Source organism: Vipera berus (assembly GCF_964194415.1).
Source record: "Vipera berus genome assembly, chromosome: 2".
In the NCBI taxonomy this organism is placed as follows: Eukaryota; Metazoa; Chordata; class Lepidosauria; order Squamata; family Viperidae; genus Vipera; species Vipera berus.
Genome location: NC_138203.1, coordinates 182,511,698 through 182,535,344, shown reverse-complemented (window position 1 = coordinate 182,535,344; position 23,647 = coordinate 182,511,698). Strand labels below are relative to the sequence as shown.

Sequence of the window (23,647 nt, the reverse complement as noted above, 5' to 3'; positions counted from 1 at the left end):
TTATTCCCTGGTCCTTGCCTTGCTGTGCCTCCCTTCCCCTCCCACAGCCCTCACCGGGCCTCCCCTCCCCTCCCCTTGCCCAGCCTCACCTGGTATCCCCCAGTCCTAGCCTTGCCAGATCTCCTCTCTCCCAACCATCTGACTGTGCCTCACATGGTCTCACCCAGCCCTTGCCTTGCTGGGCCTCACCTACCTGGCCCAGCCCCTGCCTTGCCTGGCCTCACCTGGCTGTCACCTTGCCAGGTCTCACCTGCTCTCTTCCAGCCCTCCTCTTGCTGTGCCTCCCCCTCCCCCTGCCCAGCCCTCACCTTGCTGGGGCTCACCTCCCCTCGCCCGGCTTTCGCCTTCTAGGGCTCGGCTCCCCTCACCCCGTCCTCTCCTTGCCGTGCGTCATCTCCCTTTGCCCAGCCCTCGCCTTGCTGGGCCTCATCTCTCCTCGCCTGTGCCTCCCCTGGTGTCGCCCGACCCGTACCTTGTCGGGACTGGAACCTGATCTATGCAAGATCCTAAGTTTGTTGGTTTATTTATTATCCCACCTATATTATTTTTAGAAATAACTCAAGGCAACTTACCTAATAGTCCTTCTTCCTATTTTCTCCACAACAACCCTGTGAGGAAGGCCAGGTGGAGAGAGTGACTGGCCCGAGGTCACCCAGCTCTCTTTCATGCCCAAGGTGAAACTCGGATTCACAGTCTCCTGGCTTCTAGCCTGGTGCCTTAATTGCTTTCCAACATTTAACACAAAGAAATAATGAAGCAATATGCCAAATAGTTTTACGTATTGAAGGGGTTTATTGAAAAGATACCCACACTTAAAGACAGTCCAAATATTCTTGCGCTTTCAAAACCCTCTGAAAGGACGGTCAATTTTTGTTTATTACGGATGTGCTTTGAGGACGGGGAGGCTGGACCAGAATTGGCCTTTGAACAGTGATCCCTTTTTCATTTGGAAAAAAAAAGAGAAAGAATTTCTGAAGATAGTCCTACTACCCATATCGTCTGACATTAAGCAGCTTTAAGGCATCTTCGGTTCACAGAACAAGACAATGCCTGATTCAGAGAGGAACCACTTCCTCCCTCTTGTGAGGGTTCCTGGGGGAAGGCTCCGTCCTTGAGTCCATACTGCACTCTGCTTGGACCAAACAGCCGCCTTTCTCCCCTAGGCCTGCTTTAGGACCTCCTAATCTGTAGCAGGAAGGTTCGTATCTGCATGGGAAATAATTCAATGTGTGCCGGGTCCAGGCCAGTGCCTGATCGCCGTTCTGCTGCTATCCCTGTGGAGAGAAGGAAGTTGGGAAACAGGGACAGAATACCAAAGTGGCATTTGGAAGGAAGAAGGAAGGCGAGAGTTATTGCGAGACAGTGGGATTTACAGTGTTATTCCCGCCCAAAAAGTTCATTCCAAGATCTGTAATTAGCTTATAGGATAATGGCCAACTCTTGCCCAGTCCTACAAAATGCAGGCTCTGGGGGTGGGTAGAGAGGCCACTTGGGCTCTGGAAAAGCTGCCAGGCATAAAGTTTGAAGAAGGAGATTAGCCTATGTGAGACTAATTGCAGGTTATAGAAAGGTATTTTAGAGCAGGGCTTTTCATCCTTTTCACCCATTGTACCACTTTTAGGATACGGCAACATCCGAGTACCACCAGTCGCCTAGCAAGGTGTCAAAAACCTGATGACCAACCCCCCCCCCCAAAAAAAAGTGATGAAGTACAGGTAGTCCTCGACTTACAACAGCTCGCTTAGTGACTGTTCGAATGGCACTGAAAAAGTGCCCCCCAAGCCACAGCCGAGCAACACACCTGCCTGCCCGCCCGGCGGCGCTCTTCCTCCTGTCTGAGGTTTTCATTGTTGTGAACATTTCTGTTGAGGATTGGCAGTGGGGGTGGGGTGGTGGGATGTTTGGTTTTTATCCCCCCCCCTCTACTGGGTGGTTGCAACAGGTTTTGGTCACTTCACATGACCCTGGGATACTGTGACTCATAAACATGAATCAGTTGCCAAGCATCTGAATGTAAATCACAAGACCCTGGAGATGCTGCAACATTCCAGCTGATCGACGCTTCTTCTGGGCTCAGCAGAAGCGCCAGGATCAGCGCCGAGCTCCAGCTGGAGCCTGGCGCTGATCCTGGCGCTTCCACTGAGCCCTGCAGCTCCAGCCATCTCTCGCTCAGGCTTGTGCGGTGCTGTTCAGGTCATTCCCTTCCCCACTACCATTTTTCTAGGATGGTCGTGTATCACTTGCCAGGTGCCAATGTACCACAGGTGGTACCCGTACCACTGGTTGAAAAGCCCTGTTTTAAAGCAGTCCCTTGGGAGTAGCTTTCATTGCAACTCAAGTACACTAAATATATTAAGGATAAAAAAGGACTGAAAGTGCCAGTTCCCTTGAAGCAACAGAGGCTACGGCTGCACAGAGACATCTGCAATTCCACTTCAACCCTCACCTTCAGTTGACTGCCAGATGAGCCTGCTCACGTTCTCCCGTTTCTGGTTGGCTGACAAGTTCGTTTCTTGCACAGCGACGATGTTGAAGGAAGAGAACAAATCCTGATCAAGTGGAAAAAACAAAAGAATCAAGATTGGGATGTTGGCTCCAGTTGACTCTCAATGCTAGAATCATTCTGACCCACCCAACTAAATCCTGTTTTTCAGTTCTGATCTTCAAACTAGCATCAATTCAAATTTTCTCTCCTGTAAATATCCTGTGTGCCCCGTAAATCTAATAAAAATGTGAAACGTTAGCCAGGAAATCCCCTTTTCAGATCTCAACTGGGCGATGAAATCCACAAGCAATTCTGTTATCTGCAGGATGGAGATACTAACGCTTCCCTACCTGATAGGTTTGGTGAAATTTGGGTAAAATACTAAGCAGAGGATACTGAAGTAAGAAATTATCCACTTTGGTGGTAGTTTAGCCTAGCTAAATTACAGAGAACAATTCATGCCTTTGTCTCTAGTAAGAAACCTACCAGCAAGTTAATGACAACAGGCAAGGAGCCATTGACCGCCTCCCCATATTCAAACTGGTGCTCTAGGCGGATGAGAACAGCATCAGGCTCCCACTGGGCCAATGTCAGCAAGTGAACATTCGAAGGAAGAGCATGCCGGAGAGCAGAGAACTGAGGATTGGGAGAGAAAATATTGGACAAACATAGTGCCCGATTACTATCCCTGAAAAGCCATAATGTTGGATAATGCCACTAACTTATAATCATGCCACAAAGAAGAGGGAGTCAAGCTATTCTCCAAAGCGCCTGAAAGTAGGACAAGAAGCAACGGATGGAAACTAGTAAAGGAGAGAAGCAACCTAGAACTAAGGAGAAACTTCCTGACAGTTAGAACAATTAATCAGTGGAACAACCTGCCTGCAGAAGCGGTGAATGCTCCAACACTGGAAGTTTTTAAGAAGAGACTGGACAGCCGTTTGTCTGAAATGGTATAGGGTTTCCTGCCCTGAGCACGGGGTTGGACTAGATGACTTCTGAAGTCTCTTCCAACTTTATTATTATTCAATAAAACAAAAGGAATGTCATTGGATACTAAATAATAAGCAAATTATGAAAAGCAGGAGGAGGTAATCAGCTTAAAAAGTTAAACTAAATTTAAAAACTAACAGAGATTTGCAGAGATTTGGAAGCATGCAGGCAGCACCTGTCCAAAATTCTTTGAAACAGCCATGTATTTTCCTTAGATTATGCAACTATACTTACTATGCAGCTGCTGCATAGGCCCTGGAAAAGATGCCACTTTTAAACCATTGCAGCTAAGCTCAGATGTATCTTAGGAATACCGTCCATCTTTTGCTGAAAGAGTACTGTGACTACTCATAAATAAGGCTACTGATACTTGAATACTGCTTCTCTTTTTTCTTTTGTCTTTCCCTCACCTCTTTGACAATGTCGTGACTATCTGGGGTCAGCACCACCTGTGGTGCCATGTACTCTTGCTGGGCCCACAGACGGTGCTGCTCAGCTGATGATTCCACCGTATCTAAGAATATAAGGTGACGACCTCGGACTACTAGTCCATTGTGATATTCTCCAGGTTCCAGTAACGGCTCCTGTACACCCCGGTTGTCATCATGCAGCAGCCTTCGATGTACCTGAAAGCGACACAAACACACACACACACACACACACACACACACGAAAGTTGAAAGCAGAACAATGGAATTCAGTTTGCTAATGCTTTGAAATGCCTGGTGCTGTGGGATGGATACAGAATGTCTTTTAAAGATGCTAAAGAACAAGTAATTCCTAAAAAACATAGTAACTGACTAATTTACACCAACTCATCTAACCACTAGTCTTGCTACAGTTTCACATACGAGTTCTGCTGGTGGTAGGATTCTGACCACTTTGGCTGCTGATCTCCCTTACCTCACATTTCCTAGTCTTGTGTTCTTTCATCTATTGAAGCTGTGACTCTTCTCTTTTGGGGGCTAACATTTTAGAGGAGGTGCTCAGTTTCCCCAAATACAAAGGAGTAAAGTTAGTTCCCACCACTGTTAATAGGAAGCAATTACAGAAGGTACTCGTCCTCTTTGTTGCTCTGCCAACCTGCTGTACTTACCATAAGTTCAAGAGAACCATCAGTGAGACTACTGCCACCCTGTGAGCGATCGGTCAGCACTGTTAGCTGGGTCTTCCGGTCCTGAAACGGGGAAAAAAAAGAAAAGAAAAGGAAAAAGGTTGCAAAGTCCTGGCTGCGTGCACGAACAAACCTCACTCTGCAGAGATGCTGCAGTATTACAGGTGATCCCACCACTGTAGGATTCAACTTTCGTTAGCCAAAAACCTACCCATATTATTTCATAATTATGCTTTGTGTGGGCAGGCAGTCCTATAGGAGACCAAGAACAGCCAAGACTGCCCGGAACCATGGGATATTGTTACCTTGATGTAGATACGACTGTTCACAGGGTAGTAGTTGCCTGCCGCTGGCTCAGTCTGGCTCAGATTCCATGTGAACCTGTAATCACGTCTTCTCAGAGAAAGAAAGAGCAAATTAACTTCCTGACTTCCTTCATCCAGCTGAATCTTGTAAAATCAAGGTGCACCCCACCCCCACCCCAGCTCTTTTAAATGGAAGTGAAAGACAGTGAGGAGGGTCACAGCAAAATGAACAAAAAGGGCACTTTTACAGCTATGACCGGTATTTTAGCTCCCATAAATTAACTTTGCAATTTTACTCAGGCTTGGATACACTCAGCCATTGTTTGAGCCTCGCCCAGCCTAGGCATTCTCCCCATGCACGGATTTCAATCCCATAGGATCATCGCTGAAAATTGGGACAGCTGAAGTCCAGAGACCTGAAGGGTGTCCAGAACGGAAAAGCTACATTGCAGTTTTGTAAGCCCTGCCCGTAGCAGTAGTTTCAACACGACTGGATGCCATCATTTTGGGGAAGGTTGCTACAGAGTAAGCCAGTGGCTCTTTATACACTTTCATTTGCTCATACAGGATTGAACAGTAAATACAGAAATAGTGAAGTTTAATATTTTGCTTAGGGTTATTGAATGTGTCGTGACCAAGCATTTTAAAAATAGAAATGTCTAGCTAACAGTTTGCACTATATAAGCCACTGTGTAGTTCTGGCTGCAGGTCAAGGGGTAGGCGAGTCTTCCTGCTCCTAACCCCATACCTTCTCTCCAGGATCTCGCGTCCATTCGAGTCTGTGTAAAAAAGGCCTTCAGTCTGCAGATTTGTCTCAAACCGGCTGATTATCTCCTTGCCTTGCTGATCCCTACGGCAAAGCATAGAAGCCAGAATCTTGTGCTAAAGGTCAATGAAGGCCCCCCCCAACATTTTTCTGATGTTTACCCTATAGGAATGGGTCCCACTGTCCATTCCAGTTCAACATATGGCTGCCCAGCATAGAGGCGCACCACTTGGGAACACCAATCAGAGAAGTTCTGGTACAGCTCTTGCACCACTTGAGTCTGCCAAAGAGAGAGACAGAAAGAAGGCTGCTATGATCCTTACTTGGCTTCAAAAGTACAGCCTCCCTTTTGGCAGTGGACGGGCACAAGTGAGTTTTGAGAGCAGCTCCACACGCAAAGAAATACCAGGCACATTATAAAGAGACTCATTATGGTTCCTTTAAACTCAAACGCTTCAAATCATACAACGGATGCCACCTTCTGGAAATGAGAGGAGCCTTAAGAAAATATTTCAATAAGAAATCAGATTACTCCCGTTAGACAACTCAGCTCCTGAAAAATGAAAATTCCCCTTTCCCACTAACCATCAAAAGCTGTTTTTATATTAAGCTTTGGTGAACTCAATCCCGCCAGCAGAGGTGGCATTTGCTGGAAATGGTAAAGCATCAGAGGCCAAAAGTTCTTATCTGTGAGGGAGATGAGCAGTTCTTAATTATGAAAAGTAAAAAAAATAAAAAGCAATTCCCACAAGACTCCACTCATGAAATGGGACCAGGCGCAGCAAAAACTTAAGCTCTTTTTTCTTAAAACCCAAAATGGGGTTGGCAACCTTTTGCCTGCCAAAAAGTACATTCTCACAAGAGAAAACACACTCTGTGCCAAGAGGGGCAAATGAGAGAGAAGATCAGCCCTTTTCTTTCTAGCATCCTCTTCTCGTTCTCCATACATCTTGAGGTAGGACAGCACGGAGCATTGATCAGATTAGATTGCAAAGGGCATAAAAATCAACACAAGGCTCTCTAATGTAAGCAAGCATACATTTTGCTGAAATCCCTGCAAATTATAGTATTGCCCTGCTCATAAAATGTTTCTGCCATGCCCTCAGTCTGCAACAAATATTACTTTAGATTCCCAAACAAGGTAAGACAGCTTTTGCAGGAGCAAATATACAGCAATCCTTGCAAGGCTCTAGCAAGAAGAAGCCAAGTTTGTTTTTGTTACAGAATATGATGCCTCCTGGTTTATGTTGTGTTATTTGGCTTATTAGGAACATAGGTTAACTTAGAAAGGAGGCAAAGTCAAATCACTTCTGAAAAACCTTGCCAAGAAAACGGCAGGGTCTTATCCAGGCAGTTTCCAAGAATGAGACATGACTGAATGGAAGAAGAAAAAAGTATTTAGCAAATTGATATAAAGCTGCCCATCTCGCAGAATCTAAATTATGGAATATGGTTTGAAAATACAAATAATCCATGGAGGCTCTATGATGTGAGTTATAAGCTTTTATGACTGCCACCTCCTCTCTTCAGGGCTGGGGAGTCTAATTTATCTGGACAACTTATTCTAATAATTTGGTTCTTCCCACTAAGCAAGTAACTACCATGTTTCCCTGAAAATAAGACCCACTCCGAAAATAAGCTCTAGCCTGATTTTTTTTGGGGGGGGGGGAGATTGTATAAGCCCTATCCTCAAAGTAAGCCCCGGGGGGTGGGCATGGCCATCACAAGCCGCGGTGAGCGCACGGGGGCTGACGGTCTCCGGTAGCAGTCGCAGCCCACTGGCCCCTTGGCACAGCACAGGTAAGTCTGAGTGCCGAGGCAGAGAGGAGGAAGGCGATCCGGACATGCCGCGTACTTTTTGCCCAGAAGGAGATGAAGTGTCTGCTTGCGAATGGGGCGCTTAGAAACGGAGCAATTTACTCTGTCTTCAAGCGCCCCATCTGCAAGCAGACATAACTCCCAGTCTATGTCATTTCTCCATCCGGGCGAAAAGTGTTTGGGTGTCTATGGGGTGCTTTGGGTCAGTTCCTCCCCCACCTGCCTCGCCTTGTAGCGGTGGCACGGCGTGGCAGGCCACGTGGCCTCCTGCCGCAAGTGGCCGCAGAAGTGGACCAGTAGCCATGCAGGCTCCTGCTGGACGGGGGTGTTGGTACTGCCACCGCAAGGCAAGGCAGGTGCCAGGAAAAAAAAAAAGACATCCCCCTACTGCCTCTTTTGGAGGCAGGAAAAAAAAATGTAAAACTGGATTTTTGTTTTCGGGGAAACACAGTAGCTAACTTGGTTTCTTTTTAGGCTGTTCCATTTCAACTGGCTTTGAGTGGCAAGCACTGAAAAAAAAAGGAAAAATCACAAAAATGCAATAGTGGTACAATCCATCAAGGGCAAGTCTGAATTTAAACACTCCCCAATCAATCAATTTTGCTGGTCACTGTGGTCAGAGACCAGCAAAATACTCTCCAAATATTCTATCAGAGCCACATGTTTACAGTTCTGCAGAAACTCAGCAGAGAGGAGATAAAGCCTACTTGTCCGCTGGTTCACTGAAGTTGATGATGGAAGCTCCTGTGATAAATGCCAATTACAGAATCAATGCAGGTCAAAACTCTTGGGGATGGGATTCCCAGCAGGACTTATCTCCTGGATCACTGGGCAAACAGATCAATTTGGAGCAGATGACTTTGAGCTTTTCCTACCTTTATTTGATATACATGAGCTCCGTGGGCAATGGGAAAGGCCTTGGAGGGGTCAGGACGGAAGATGTAAGCTCCGGACGCCTGTGAATGTTCTTCATTTCCATCACTGGCATTATACCTGGAGAGGTCAGCCAAGAGAAGGACATGACCATCATGTCTACAATAGCAGAACAATAACTCATTAACCAATCCCAGCAGAGGATAAGGAATGCCAAGCCATCCTTAAAATCCATCTGCCACCAGCCACTGTAGGAAATAAAGCAAACATTCAGTTCTCCAAGCATAAAGTAATCTTCAGTCTGACCTACCAAAGGAAGCTTTGAAGAAGCGGTAAGGAGATACTCTTGTCCAAATTTCGGATCTCCTTCATCAGTCCTGTGCTGGGGTCAAACAGAACTTGCAGATGCTGGAGCAGAAACACACAAAAAAATCCTATATCGGAGACACTATCAGGAGCAGCTCTTTGGATTTTTAGTCTGAATGGTAGCAAATGAAGACTATCCAGGGACGTTCATTTTCAGAAAAATTGTCTGCCACTTTTTTTCTTATCTATAGGATAGGAACATTTTGAGCATCTCTTTTTATTTACTAATATTTGACAAGATGATTTTATTTTACTTTAAGAACTGTTTCAGCCTCACTTCCCAAGTGCAGTAAATGGGCAGGGAAAATACACCAACCAAACGACAAAGGAAAGATCGGCCTGTACCTCATTCTCAATCGAGGGTGTAAGATGCGCTGCAGCAGGCTGAGGACGCATCCTTTTCAGCAACTTGGGGTGTGCTGGATCTCTGAGAGACAACCGGGAAACAGAATAGGTTTTGTAGCCTAATGGAGGGAGAGATGCCTGAAATACCAGTTCATTGATGGCACTGCCTCGGTTATGCCGCACGGCACGGGTGAAACTTGATACAGGGATGATCTGGCAAGGAAAAAGCAAGGTTGATTATTTTAATAAGATGAATTGATAAGAAATTGATTACTAACACATTCCAGGGCACACCCAGCAGAATAAACCCTCCCACTCATCCCAACCTTGTTCAGAGCAGAGTAATTTTGCATACATTTCCTTTCACTCCCTGGAACAACAACGGAAGCCTGGATCTCTCAAAGGTATTACAGGACTTTCTCCAAGGCTTTCATTTTACACAAAGATACATTAACACTTTAACCAGCACAGAACAGCAGGTAGGCAAGAATTGATCAATTACTGGAGTTAAGTTTTGCGGGTGCTTCTGACACAAATACAGTGTTGTACAGCACTCTTTGGGCAGCTACAACATCAGCATATTGCCCCAATAATCTGGGTCCTCATTTTAGCAACCTTGGAAGGATGAAAGGCTGAGTCAACCTTGAGATGGTCAGAATCGAACTCCTGCCAGTGGGCAGAGTTTGGTTGCAATACTGAATTCTAACCACTGCACCACCAAGGCTTGATGATAAAGTTTAACAAATCAGGGTTAGTTATGTAAACATTTTAACAAGATAAATGACTAAAATATAAAGACTCTATGATGACAAACAAGTCATTGGTTCATTGTGGAGCCTTAAGAGTCCCACCAATTGAATTTTTTTGCTAATGGCTTCCATGCAACACCTGGGGAGGAGGAGGAGGCCCATTGGTGTTTCACAGTAATGCCTAAAGCTCTCCAAACCAACACCTACCTCATTCAAAATATTCTGACCGTCAGGAGCTACAACCAAATAATGGCTTCCATTCACGGGCAGTCGGACATTCCAATCCACAGAACGGGCCAGAGGGTTATAGATGATCACTCTGAACTGCAAAGGTAGTGAAGAAATACGTTGATCCAAGGAAGACCTACTAGCAGATGCTAAGGAGCCTGGTTATTTATTAAGAGAACTTATATACCATCCCAGTTTAATGACTCCAAGCTCAGTGAGAAACTACCTTCTCCACAGCCCAAGCAGTGTCCTTAAGGCTGAGGAGTGATCTGGGAAGCTCCAGTTTTCAAGTCTTGTACAAGATGAAAGATGAGAAATTGTATGGTCCCTTACAGTGGGGGTAGCTTCAGTGAGTGGGCAGGCACTGATGTTCAGGTAGGTGCAATAGATGAAGTTTTCCGTGCTGCCAAGAAGATTGGCGAAGGCATTATTCATCACAATCTGCAACGTCAGAAAAAAACAACAATAGTATATTCTCTACTCCTGCCAGAAAGTTATGAATGGACAGAAGCACAGCTGGGGAAGAATCAGTGACAATCTTATGCAAAGTCTTGGATTCAAAGCCACAAACAAACTAACAGTTACCTGCGTTTCCCTCTATGTCATGGGCAAAGTTAGGCTACAAAAACCAAGTAAATGCCCACTGCAAAAAATAGCTGCGATATCTCAGAAATATGCTTCCTCTGGAGTCAATGCATATAGGGAGATCCCAGGGCAAGATTACAGGATGCTTTTCTTCGTAACATGGAAGAAAAGAGGAAGGCTCCTTTAAGCAACACACAGAGGCTACCACAATAAAGGGAATGCTGTATGGCCACGATTGCGTGCCCCGAAGCAGGTCAAGGAATCTCAGCCCTTGCCGTTACGACATGTGAAAATCAAGCAACATTTTTGCCGCTAGAGAAAGTGCTTTTGCTTTTGTAGTATTATGTTGTCCAAGTGCTGCAGTGATGCTCGTGCCCATACCTATGTGGTGGGAGAGAAATAGCAGAAAAAAAATATTGCTGGTTCATGCACAAACCTGGCAGGCATCCCAACCAATAGACAACTGTTTGGCATAGTCATTGGTCACATGCTGCTTTGCTGTGCCACTCACTGCATCATGATGCTGAGCAACCGCCATAGCCTGGCCTATAAGAAAAAGACCACAGGTATCACAAAGTAAAATTACTGGGTCTCGAGAGATATGGGTGCTGTGGAAATGGCCACTCTTTTTATTCTTGGCTTGTTGTATCCCTAACAGAGGTGCCATTGGCCAGAGCACTGTTCCTAATTAGTCTGATGGTCATCATGGCAACTTGCCACCATAGTCACTCTCTTAAAAAAAGCTCAAGGTGAAAGCCCTGGTCAACTCTCAGGAGTACACATACATACGCAGCACAGAACTATTAGCATTGCCGTAAGGCCCGAAATTTGCTTTTGTGCCAACTATCACTTCCAGCTGGTTGCAGATCTGCAAAAAAAGAAAGACTGAATCAGAGAGCCACAAAGCACCGGGATACATTCTATTTAGAAATCATGAAGGCTACTAACTTGCAGGAAATTGTTACTGAGGCGTTCATAGCGTTTCAAAGCTGGTCGGCTGGTGTAATAGCCTGTCCAGAACTGATGGGGACCATTGGCATATGGGAAGAAGTCATCGTATTTCAAAGACCTGTTCATAATAAGATCAGTTAACCAAAATCTACTTTTGCATGCCAACCTCGTCCTAGTTTCAGAATAATCTGAGCTGATCGGTAGTAGAAACAAGCAGCATCAGCTGAGTGAAATCCATCTTCAATGTTTTTTTTATCGTGATACTTAAGAGGGGCAAAAAACATTGAGAGATCTAATGTGCTTCTTAGTATTCTTTTTCCCCTTTATGATATGGAAATTAAAAAGTATTAGGATGGCACTGGATGGGTAATTAAAATTATATGGAACCTGATTTTACTCTTTTTCTAACGTACTCTGTGGAACTAGAGGATGGAGTGGTTGGCATGGGGTGAATTTACCAAGCCAAAGATATGCAGATTAGCCCAGATCTAGAGTAAAAGTAGGCAACTTTTACCTTCCAAATATTTTAGATTTCAATTACTATTCCCATAATCCAAAAGCATTGCCATTATGCTGCCCATCCTTAGATCTAACTTCTAGATCTATGGAGAAGGTTCAGTCTGCGAGACAAGGATTTCTGCTTCTCGATTGTTTAATGATAGTTGCAGGAAAATGACTCTTTCTTCAATTCCCCCCCACGGAGAATGCCTGGAGAAGGGAGAGAGTTTACTTCAAGGGGACCACAAAGCTTTCCTGCTGTTTTGTCAGATGTGCTATGACTTCACAGTTCCAACACGGCCAAGGCAAAGGCAAAGGCAAAGCATAACAGATTGGGAGATGGAAAGATCAAGCATGACAGTTCACAAGAAGCAAAGAAACAAAGCAGTTTGAATGAAACTAAGCAGAAATGCCTCTCAGCTGCTAGGCCCATCAAATACTGGCATCTGCTCTTGCCACTTAGCAATCCTAACTTATCTTAAAGGATGGATCCAAATTAAGCACATGCTCAGAAAAGAGAGTGACGAAGACAACCCCACTGAAAAAAACTCCTGTTGCAATGAGCAGCTCTGAATACCAGCCAGCTCACCAGCCAGCCTGCCTCAGCCCTCTCACCATGTCATGTTGGCTTTATTCAGCTCCCAAAGATAGCAGCTTGGAGTTGAGTAGAGTACGTTGACACGGCTGCCCTTCAGTTGCTGGAAGATCATATTCCAAGGAAAGAGATATGTTCATTTGCATTTCCTCTTGGGAAATTTATCACCTCCCCCTACCAATCTGGGCATCTTTTGGTATGCCTCTCTGTGAGCTACATCAACCAGAGACAGAAACTGGTGTGGTTCCAACTTGTGCCTCAACATCCCTCAGAAGGCCTAACTCTTGTATTTCTTCCCATCTAATTAACTGAGGCCTCAAACTCTGAGGCCTAATATTTATTTTCAAAAAGACAGGCTGGTGGCCCACTATAGGGTACCTGTGCATTAACATGATGGATCAACTTGTCCAAGTTCTTGTACCATAGCATTGCATTCTCGTACTGGAAATCAGATCCCATCGTCATGACAATGTGGTTTGTGCGATAGTGTTTGGCCTGAAGAGAACATTGAAAAGTAGTAAACTGGTCTATTTGTCACATAGCCACTCCCCTCCTATCCTATTGTTAATAACATATACAACAAGCAGAGTGATGGATAGCTTCCCTGATACTACCCCTTGTTTTCACCTGAGCGGCTGCAATTCCCAGAAAATAGGCCACTATTTTTTCCACATTGTTCTCATCACTGTCATCGTCCACAATAGGATTGTCGGAGCAGATTTGATCCCAGCAGAGAGTCATAGGGGGGTCATAACCATTTGGTAGGATACCTATCAAGAGACAGGAGAAATGAGAGGGACAAATTACATTCTAGGAATCGATTTCCATGCCCCAATGGTTAAACACACAATAATGAGGCAGCAAAGGGCCAATATCCTACACCAAATTGATTCCCTTCAGATGTGTGAGACTATACTTCTATAAGCCCAGGCCAGCATGACCTGTGTTCAGTGGTTACAGCAGATGCAGCCCCATGCTTTTGCTGGTCCCGGACTATGTTCCCATCCTCCATCTACCAACAGTTGGAAAAGAAACCAGGTCCTATGGCAAAATTTCAACACAGCACATCTGGAATGCTCCAGATTGGTGAACTCTGCTATCATGTGTGATCATGTGAACAAGCAAGTACATCCCCAGTGACATTTATTTTCTTCAACATATTTCAACATAAATATATTTAATCTTTATTTCAATATTACTGAATATAAAGGGATGTAAAATAACAATTATCATGTGCTACAATATTTACATTTTGTAGTCCATTTTGTAATTTAAGTAAACATAATTTTGCATGTAGAAAAAGTACTCCTGTACTTTTATCACTACTCCAAATACCTAAAATTAGAATTGGATGCATCAGAAACCAGGTGCAAATGATCAAGAGCATTGTCAGACTGGATCTGGGATCTGATTTATTTAAACCTCAGATACTTAGTTTGTTCTGTTGTTGAAGTGCACGATCAACCTAGGTCTAGAGCAAAACAGCACTCAGAGCCTGAAAGAAGATTAGAGAGGCCTAGGAGGGATTTTAACAACTGAGCATCAATTATTCCATTATCCAAAAGATCAACAAATGAAAATTACATACAACTGTCAACTTGCTCAGGTCATAGTTCTCCAGCTGGTTCAATGCAAGAGCAGAATGCAAGATACTGAAAGAAGTTGCTAAGAACCCCAGAATTTGATCACATGACCAACAGATAGACCAGGACTTCTGGAACAATGTACTCTGGTCAAAAAAGACAAAGATAAGGGATTTGGCCATATTATCAGAAGACATATTTGGCAAAAACCAAAGACAGCAATTCACCATGGGGTATATATTTATGTCTTCCTTTTTCACACGCTGGTATGCATTTCTTTCATAAAGATGATCTGCCCTTCAGAAAATGATTCAACCCAGGCAATAATACAGACATGCTCATGTCCATTAGGACATCTATAAAATTGACACTGTCAATTCACATAACAGTTTTATTACTTGGGCTACTGTAATCAACTAAGGTATATGCCCTGGCAGGCAACCAAGTCTTCAGGCAAAGTTTTAAGACCAATTCCCAAATGCCCAGCAACTGTTGCCCAGGCAAGATTTAAGAGCAAAAATAGCTGCAGAGCACCAGGCTGTTGACAGTACTAGTCATTATCTGCCACTTATTAACTGAATAGGCAGTTAATTACACTGGCAAGGTTGCAACTTAAGTCTTCTACATTTCCAGATCTCTTCCACGCCAGCCTTGCTCACCAGTGAAGAGATCAGCCACAGGTGGATCCAAGTTTCTGCTTGCACGCCACAATTGCTCCATTTCACGCAGTGACTCACGGTGGAATTTATCCTGGTAATCAATACGGCCCAAGAAGAAACCATCATAGCCCATCTACGGGGAATGGCAAGTGAAGGAATGTAAGTATCTTGAACTCGGAGAAGGGGATATTAAATGAACTGCGGGGGGGGGGGTGTCCCAACAAATAGGATGACTGATAATTACAAAAGTTTTACACATTCACACATTTGGAATGAAAGGGGAGAGGATAATAGTTAAAAATTCTGGCAAATGTAGAGGTTTGCAAGACCTGAGCAAATAGAGAAGCCTGCTCCCGACTGTGCCCAAAAGGATCAATGTGCCAGGCTACACGGGGCCGGCCGCATTCTCCAAACGTCTCTTTCAGGAAATGGAGCCCAAGGCTCATCTGATCAATGACAGCATTGTAATGTACGGACGCCTCATCGTTCATGCACCAACCACCGTTCACAAACTCAAGGCGCCCTATTGAGGAGTGAGAAACACAGAAAATATCAAAATAGGGCAGAACTTGAGCCTACAACTGCAAAGCAGCAGACGCTTTCCCTAATTTGTGATTGTATCCATTAGATATTAGGTATAACCCCTGGGGAAAAATGGTCTGCTGTTCTCCTTAGTTCCCCTCCCGTCCGCGACTAGGTACCTCCAGGTCCTTCTCATCATACATGGGCCTATGTCACATGTGACTCAGAGAACCCAATCCCTGGTGAAACAACAAGTGCTCAGTCTCTCTCTTGCTCACCTTCTGCAACCAGCTGCCGCACGGCCTGGCGCATGGCTTCCGTTTGCAACCCCCACCAGCGAGCAAAGAATGCCACTTCCACATAGATGAAACGCTTGCTGGGGTCAGCCAGAAGCTGAGGAATGACAGAGTCGAGGATGTACTGCACCCCAGCATGTTGGATGTCATTGCGGACTGCAAGGCAAGAAGCAAAGGCAGACTTGGGTCTTTGCTTGTCACACTCACGGGTCAATTGTATTTCCCATTTCTGAAAGAAAGCTTGGCTTCATTGCATCTGCGCCCACCATCAGCCACAAAAGCCACCTTCCTGGCCTTGTGCCACTCTGCACTCCCAATCAACACAGTAACTGGCCTTGCTGGCTAGTAATGAGAATTTCATGAAAATGTCTCTGCAAGCACGTGACTTTCGGAAAAGCTGCTAAATATTTCCACCCGGGACTCTGATTTACCGTTATCTGTGACTAAAGGATAAAATGTGTTGGGACCTTTCTGTTTCTATGACTCTATGCTGGCCTGGGGAGGCAGAGTGCAAAGCCCACCTACGCAAGCAGGGCCTCCAAACAGGATGTTGCAATCTGGGGCAGCCATCAGAAGGCTGAGCAGCCAAGGCCTACGTGATTTTGTTGAAAGATAATGGGTGTCAGGGAAAGGGAAACTGGAAAATATTGCTGGGCAGCAGACTGCAGCAGAGAGCTGGTGGTCTGGGCTAATGTTATGGCTAAAAGCACAAGCCACTCCTAGTTAAAAATGCCCCTCAGTCATGAGTTCTCCACATGGAATTGCTCCTGATTTTAGAACCTTGGTCTGCCGGTGTCTATTGAAAGAAGACTACTGGAGTGACACAGCAAGCTGCTGTAAAAAAATTAAAAAGGAAATATTATACAAAACACTGAGGGTTGTTATTATCTATTAGGAATTACTTCTATTTTATTTTTAAGGCAGCTGATAAAACACGTCAAGTTTAGCTTCTTTCACATCAGCATTTTGTTCAAACACAGAATTAAGATCTCTCTTTTCCACCACAATACTCATAATGTCTACTACATTTTACAGCAGCTCGCGAATGAGAGCTGAAGACCAAAATATCTGAAGATCTTCAGCTCCCTTAGGATCATTTGCTTACTTCAAACAGGGAAGGCAATCTGAAGATGCACTTTGCTGCAGTCAAGATTGGTCAGCAGTTACAACTTCAGCTTCAGCACCAAACTCCAAGCACAGCAAGAAAGGATGGCGCTAATTTAAAGCACAAAACTTTCTTTTCCTTTCCAGGGCTTTGCTAGACTTTGCTAGAGGCCTTCTGCTTGCCCACATGGCAGCTTCAACTCACCTCCGAAGAAATACTGGTCCACTGTCTTCAGCCAGCCCACATCGTCATGTGTGTGAGGGATAAGGTGAACATTGAGCATGTCAGGTTTTGTCACTGGGCAGGACTAATAAGAGGAAGGGGGAAAAAAAGAAACACCTGAGCTGAAAGGAGGATGTGGAAACGCCTCAAGACCATGCCCCCACCTCCCCCTCCAGGGCAGCCGTCATAAAAACTAAAAGGTAAAGAGGCATTTGAGTTGAGCTGAATTCCTGGTCACCGCATCCACAAGGTTCCTTTGGCCAAAGGGCAGAAGTAATTGGCCACTACCATATTCTATGATGCTCCTTCGACTTCCCAACCCAGGCAACAGTTCTGGTATTCCCAAGGGGAGACCCATCCAAGAATTAGTCAGGACTAACTCTGCTTTGGAGACCAGCCAAGGTTGGCTGGCACCTACCCTGGCTGAGGTTCAGTCTGTATAGAGGTAGAATAAGATCATCACTTGTTGGAAGAACCTCCACCAAATTTAGGGCTGGGGGAAATATTACTGTTCACCCATTGATTCACAATTGCTGGGACCAGGACTCTTTACTGGGTATTTCTAAGCCTAACTCAAAATATTTCCGGACACTGGAAAACAAGAATATCTTCCTATCGCCATCAACTGTTTCGGCACGAGACTTCCATGATAATGAACAATACAATAGTTACAAAGTGGATAGAGGATGCAGAAGGAAACAAAGGATTAAAATTTCAAAATCATTAAATAACTCAGCAAGACTGAAACACTGTATATTCAAATGTTTTTAAAGTACTGTACAATACTCTTTGAGTGTACTTGAATGCAAAGCTTGAAGAGCAGGAGAGATTTTAAGAGAACCTGGACTTGACACATCCAGATCCCAACTTCCACATGCTGGCTCAGGAATTCTGGGAGTTGAAGTCCACGAGTCATAAAAGAGCCAAGGTTGCCTACCCCTGGACTGGAGGTTGAGAATTATGGGCTCTACGCAGGAGGACATTGTAAGCAAACATTTTACATCCAGCTGTCTGCAGTGGAGATTTACTGAAGAGTAGTGGAGATGAGATGGCAACAGCATAGTGACAGAAGAGATATTGTGATGGAGAAAAAGGAGAAAGACGAGACAGGCAACTGGAAGGAAAAAAAAGAGAAGCAAGCAGGTGTTGGAAGCAAAAAGGAATGAAGAGAAAGAAAGAAGCGGGCTTGAAGACGTGAAAATTTACAAACTGTACCAACCACAGAAGGTACCAGGTGAGTCTGGCAAAGGAAGCACAGCTCTCATTCCTGCTTTGTCCTGGATGTATTTGTAAAACTCTAAGAGGAACGGAAAACTGCATGGAAGAGAGGTGAGAAAGAAGGAAGGCAGGTCCTGCACTCTGAGGGAAAGGCAGAGAGTAGAAAGGTGGTTTGAACCTGAGTAACAACCAGGTGCTGGAAATTAAGAGGGAACAAAGACACAGGAAGCTCTGAGGTGGGTGCATTGGAAAGATGATATGTTGACTGGAAGACATCAATCAAAGATGGTGCAAGTTGTGGTATGAAGTTGGAAGAGTGAAATGTGACTAACCACGAGGTATGTTGCTGACCCACCTAGGCTGACTGGGAGAGAAGAGCTAAGGGGAACCTCCATGGAGAAAAGGATAATTACAGTGATAGACAGAAGGAAGTGTGGTGGGAGAGAAGAGATGGGGCATTCCAAGGGAAAAGAGATTGAAATGTGTTACCAATTTCTACTTAAGGCCCTCTAATCTTAACTCATGCACAGGGCATCGGGTGGCACCAAGCTTAAACTGATGCGTCTGAGCACCATGTTTGTCTGTTACAAATCCAGTATTTTCTACAATTTGACCCAAGACATATAGCCTATCTGGATGAGGAAGAGAAAAAAAGCTGCCCCAAATGTTCCTTGGACAGCTTATCTAATAACACAATGGATAGCTCCAAACGGAAACAGCAGAGCCCGCCCCAAAAATAAGACAACCATTTCTTGGTATTTCATCAGTGCTTCTAACTATTATGGTAGCTCAAGGCTTCCATTGCTTCAGCTGAAGACCATAAAATGCTATTAGATTTCCAGAGGCAATAAGGCAGGGCTGTCAAACTCGCAACGTTACGTGATGTGTTGCTATGTATCGCGACTTTTTTTTCCATTGCTGCCAATGGGGTGGGTGCAGTTTCGCCATGTTGCATCCGGCCCGCAGGCTGGCAGTTTGATACAAGGGAACTCAAACTCAAAGCTTTCACAATTGCCTTTGCTGCTGCTGCTGCTGAAATGCATCCTGGCCTTGATAAGAACTCAAGAGTTTGGCTGGATTTAACTCCAGCTTTCCCAATCAGGTGCTCTCCAGATGGGACTGACCATAACTTCCAACATCCCCAGCCAGCATTAGCCATGTTGCTAGGGAGTATGACAGTGACTGCAACACAACCTGAGAGCATCAGGTTGGGAAAGGTCAAGCTACCACAAAATTCCTATACTATGTGAATAATTTGCCAAAATGCCTTTTCATCTTATATCTGTTGCACACATGAGATTTTCCCAAGCAGATGCCACCCTCAAGCTTGGTTGTGAATTCTGGAAGCTGTAATACCAACACACTAGAGACCAGCAGATGGGGAAGTCTAGTTTATGACATCCTGTGAGGATGGAAGCAAAAGGCTCAGTATATGTCAAGGGCAGGAACATGAAAAATAGACAACCAGATGCAGGTGAAAGCCAGAATGCAGTAAACTGAGCCAGGTGACCTTCAATAAAGCAGCTTCTCAGAACCTGGAGTTTAGAAGGATCTGTTGCCTAGAATGAAATTGCCAGATCTTCAGATTAAGAGTAACATATGGCAACAGAAAAACAAAACAGCAAAGTACTGGATAATTTATTGAGAAACCGACTTCCTCTCTTTTCTAACGGATATTTTTTGGCCAACTGAAATTTGCAACTCTTTTCCCAAATCACTATAGTTTATTTTTTTTTTTATTTTTTATTTTAATTCCATTTATATCCCGCCCTTCTCCGAAGACTCAGGGCGGCTTACAAGCTTAGCAGTAGCCTTCATTCTATGTATATGCCTGCTTATTAGGGCTTTCATATACCCCCCAAGCGGCATTATTACAAAGTCAGCTTAATTGCCCCCAACAATCTGGGTCCTCATTTTACCTACCTCGGAAGGATGGAAGGCTGAGTCAACCTTGAGCCTGGTGGGATGCGAACCTGCACTAATTGCAGGCAGCTGGTGTTACTTAAGGAGGCATTAGCCCACTGCTCCACCAAGGCTCTATCTATAGCAGGGGTGTCAAACTCACAACATCACGTGACATATCGTGACTTTTTTGCCATTGCCGGCAATGGGGTGGGCGCAGTTTTGCTATGATGCATCCGGCCCGCGGGCCGGCAGTTTGACACCCCTGATCTAGAGAGATCCTTAATCATCTAGACCAGGGTCCCCAACCCCCGGTCCGCGGACCGGTACCGGGCCTTAAGTCAGTTAGGAACTGGGCTGCGCAACTGGAGGCATGCGGTGAGTCTGCAGGGGTCTGGGAAGGGGTGGGAGAGAGGAAGGGCAGAAGCCATCTTGCTCAGTGCAAAGGTTCTTCAGTGGCTGCGCTCGCAACTGGCTTGCGACATCTGAGCTCCGCGTCCTTCCTCCTCCTGCTTCTTGTGCTGTCTCTTCTTTTGCCGCACCCTCCTCTTCCTGCTTCCTCCTGCTACTTTTTCTTCCTCTTCTTCTTCTTCCTCACTTTCCTTCTCTCCCCCTCCTGGCACCCCAGCTGGGCTCGTGCTCCCTTCGCGCAAGTCTCCAAGTTTGCAAGACAAGTGCGCGACAGCCCAGCTTCCAACCGGGGGCTTCTCCAAAACCTCGTTGGTGGGGGATCCCCCCCCCCAAGGAATGTGTTCCTGAGGGCGCGCCTTTTCTCTCTCCTCGTGCTGGGTCTTTGGTTTGTTTTGCCGGAAGGCTGAGTTTAGGATTGTCTCTTTTCCTTCCCACTTTCTCAGAAGCAGAAAGTCACTGGTCTAATCTAATACAATGTAATAATAATAGAAATAAAGTGCATTATTTGCTTGTTTTAGAAAATGTAAAATAAATATAATGCTCTTAAATCATCCTGAAACCTTCCCCCCCCCTCATCCCAGTCCATGGAAAAATTGTCTTCCATGAAACTGGTCCCTAGTGCTTTAAAAGGTTGGGGACCTCTGATCTAGACAATTTATATAATAAGGAAAGAATAAGGAAGTTAGCATATTTCATCACAAAAAACATGAAAACAGAATTGGGAGACAGTATCACCCTGCCACTTCTTGCCCACCCATTATTTACTGCCAAAAATATGGAAATAGCTTCCAATATATATGGTGTTAAAACACAATCTCATGGCAAAACTATGGGCTTTCCCTGCTTGCACCTATCTATAGAAATGTGCCAAGGATAATTTTTGTAGGCCATGTCCCCATAATCTTGCTTTCTGCTCATTTCCTTTAAGAAACCTTAAGTCAACCTTAGCTGAATGTGTAAAATTATCATTTTGGAGGGAAGTTAGGTGACTATAGTCATTTGAATAAAGGCAAAAATGAACAAGTGCAATAGGGATTGGCAATGGGACAGCCAATTTCAGAATAGTTTTGTGTGGAGTCAAGACTGGATGCACTTCAGTTCTGCTATGAGGGAAAACCCTATATTCAAAAGAAGTACTGAATGTTCAGAGATACCTTGCTGGGACTTTCAAGCTTTATTTAGGATAGGCTTTGTTGGGGAAAGTTCTAAAAGAACAATTTGACAGCCAAATCTGAACCTTGCACTTCTAATTGAGAAAGAAAGCAAACTTTTGATATTCTCAATGAATTGTTATGCAAAATGAAGGAGCCAGAATGATTTGTACTTATGGTTGTGAGAACATAATAAAGCACCTATACATATATGAAACAAAGTAAAGCAAGCTTTAGTTCTCATGATTATCTGTGCAAAAGCTGTCATACTTCCTCTTTTCAATGAGTACACTAGGCAGCCTTTCCTTTGACGAATCTCTTTAGCAATACTATACAGCAAATTTTATTCACTGTGTTTACAATCCACCATTACGGCTGGGACTCAGAGAGTCTGATCTCTCCTCAGTATTCCCAGAAAAACCTTTGAGGTTGATTGGACTGACAAACGATTGGACCAAAGTCCTCCAGGGAACTTTAGGATACACAGAGACTTTAACCTGGTAGCCCTATACAGCTCCAATAAGCACATCCTTATCTGTTGTGCTCCGCAGAACAATACCGACTATTTCCCTGATCTTGCTCTGCATATCAAGAGTCCCGACTTTTTATTTTCAATTATACCGAACCTTCTCTATGCGGCTACCCACTACCCCACCCCTTTATTTATCAGCTCAGACTTTTCACAACAGACTTTTCACGTCTCTCCCAAATCCTCCATTCCCCGAATCCTTACCTGATAGCCGCATCTGACCGCAGATCCCCGCAGCACCGCTCCCCCAAGGAAAAACACCAAAGCTACGGGAAACCTCATCGCCCCAGCTCCTCGCCAGCAGCTCCAGCTCGCTGCGGTGATCATATGATCAGCGCTCACGTGACGACCAGCTCAGTGGTTCCGATCAGAAGCTATGCCTCCCGGGGGGTTGGGGCTGAAACTGAAACCAAAAGGAATCCGGGGGCGGAACCCTCGGGGCGGGACTACTTTGCCAGTTAGAATATGTGTGCAGTTACACGACTCACCCGCCGGTTTTAATTGGCCGATGGCCGCCACGGGCGTCCGCTCTTGTAACAGACAGCGATCCCCAGCCTATAAGCGTCAAGAAGGCGGGATGGGCGGATGGAAGTTGTTGTTTTTTTACGTAGGGAGGCGGTGAGATTCAAAAGGGCTTTGTAGCCGCCCGCTGAGCTCTGCGGTGGTTGGCCGTCTGGAAGGCGATAGTACTTGTTTGGCGACCGAGGAGCCGCGAGGGTCGTACCTCTTGAGCGGAATTGGGGGCCTGGCCTGCGGAGCCCCGTTTTCAAACGGGACAGCTCTCCCTCTCGGGCCCCGCGCCGGATGGCTCTCCCTGGCCCCACCCCGGGGGCCTTGCTAAGACCCGTCCCCCCCCCCCTGCCCCCATGCCGTGTGCCCTTCTGTCGCTTTTTTATTTTTATTTTAATCCCATTTATATCCGGCCCTTCTCTGAAGACTCAGGGCGGCTTACAATTTAAGCACAAATCAATGTGCTTAGCAGTAGCCTTCATTCTATGCATATGCCTGCTTATTAGGGCTTTCACACACACCCCAAGTGTCATTATTACAAAGTCAGCTTATTGCCCCCAACAATTTGGGTCCTCATTTTACCTACCTCGGAAGGATGGAAGGCTGAGTCAACCTTGAGCCTGGTGGGACTCGAACCTGCACTAATTGCAGGTAGCTGGTGTTATCTAAGGAGGCATTAGCCCACTGCTCCACCAAGGCTCTTAGCTTTTTAAGCAACCGGGAACCCTGAGGGGGGGAGAGGGTCGTTGGTGGTTTTTTTCCCCAGCCAGCCAGCTGAAGAAGCTCGGGTGCTACTTTGCCCCCACCCCACCTGCCGCCCTCTAGGGCTCCTGTTTTTGCTTACCGACCAAAGGGCATTTTCACACTC

At 45.2% G+C, this 23,647-nt stretch overlaps 1 protein-coding gene across 1 annotated transcript; it reads right to left on the bottom strand.

Annotated features, from left to right (window-relative positions):
• Positions 1–769: 769 nt before the first annotated feature.
• On the bottom strand, positions 770–22,677 carry MAN2B1 (mannosidase alpha class 2B member 1). The gene is made up of 24 exons (XM_081316712.1): positions 22,474–22,677; positions 17,041–17,143; positions 15,714–15,887; positions 15,243–15,436; positions 14,914–15,046; positions 13,299–13,441; positions 13,050–13,166; positions 12,692–12,774; positions 11,576–11,696; positions 11,417–11,495; positions 11,064–11,173; positions 10,376–10,483; positions 10,022–10,138; positions 9,066–9,278; positions 8,665–8,762; positions 8,357–8,474; positions 5,825–5,943; positions 5,646–5,747; positions 4,898–4,985; positions 4,575–4,655; positions 3,889–4,104; positions 2,972–3,121; positions 2,447–2,549; positions 770–1,274 (listed from the first exon to the last, which is right to left on the bottom strand). The coding sequence occupies exons 1-24, from the start codon at positions 22,594–22,596 to the stop codon at positions 1,171–1,173; spliced, it is 2,997 nt and encodes a 998-aa protein (XP_081172838.1). The 5' UTR covers positions 22,597–22,677; the 3' UTR covers positions 770–1,170.
• Positions 22,678–23,647: the final 970 nt, after the last annotated feature.

What these genes read in the sequence shown, in the direction of transcription:
- MAN2B1 (XM_081316712.1), bottom strand. Translation starts at nt 22,596, where the DNA reads ATGATCACCGCAGCGAGCTGGAGCTGCTGGCGAGGAGCTGGGGCGATG. An exon ending in GGACCAGTATTTCTTCGGAG is followed by an intron (nt 15,888 to 17,040) that starts GTGAGTTGAAGC and finishes CTTGCCTTGCAG; the next exon opens with TCCGCAATGACATCCAACAT. An exon ending in TCACTGAAGCTACCCCCACT is followed by an intron (nt 10,139 to 10,375) that starts GTAAGGGACCAT and finishes CTACCTTTGCAG; the next exon opens with TTCAGAGTGATCATCTATAA.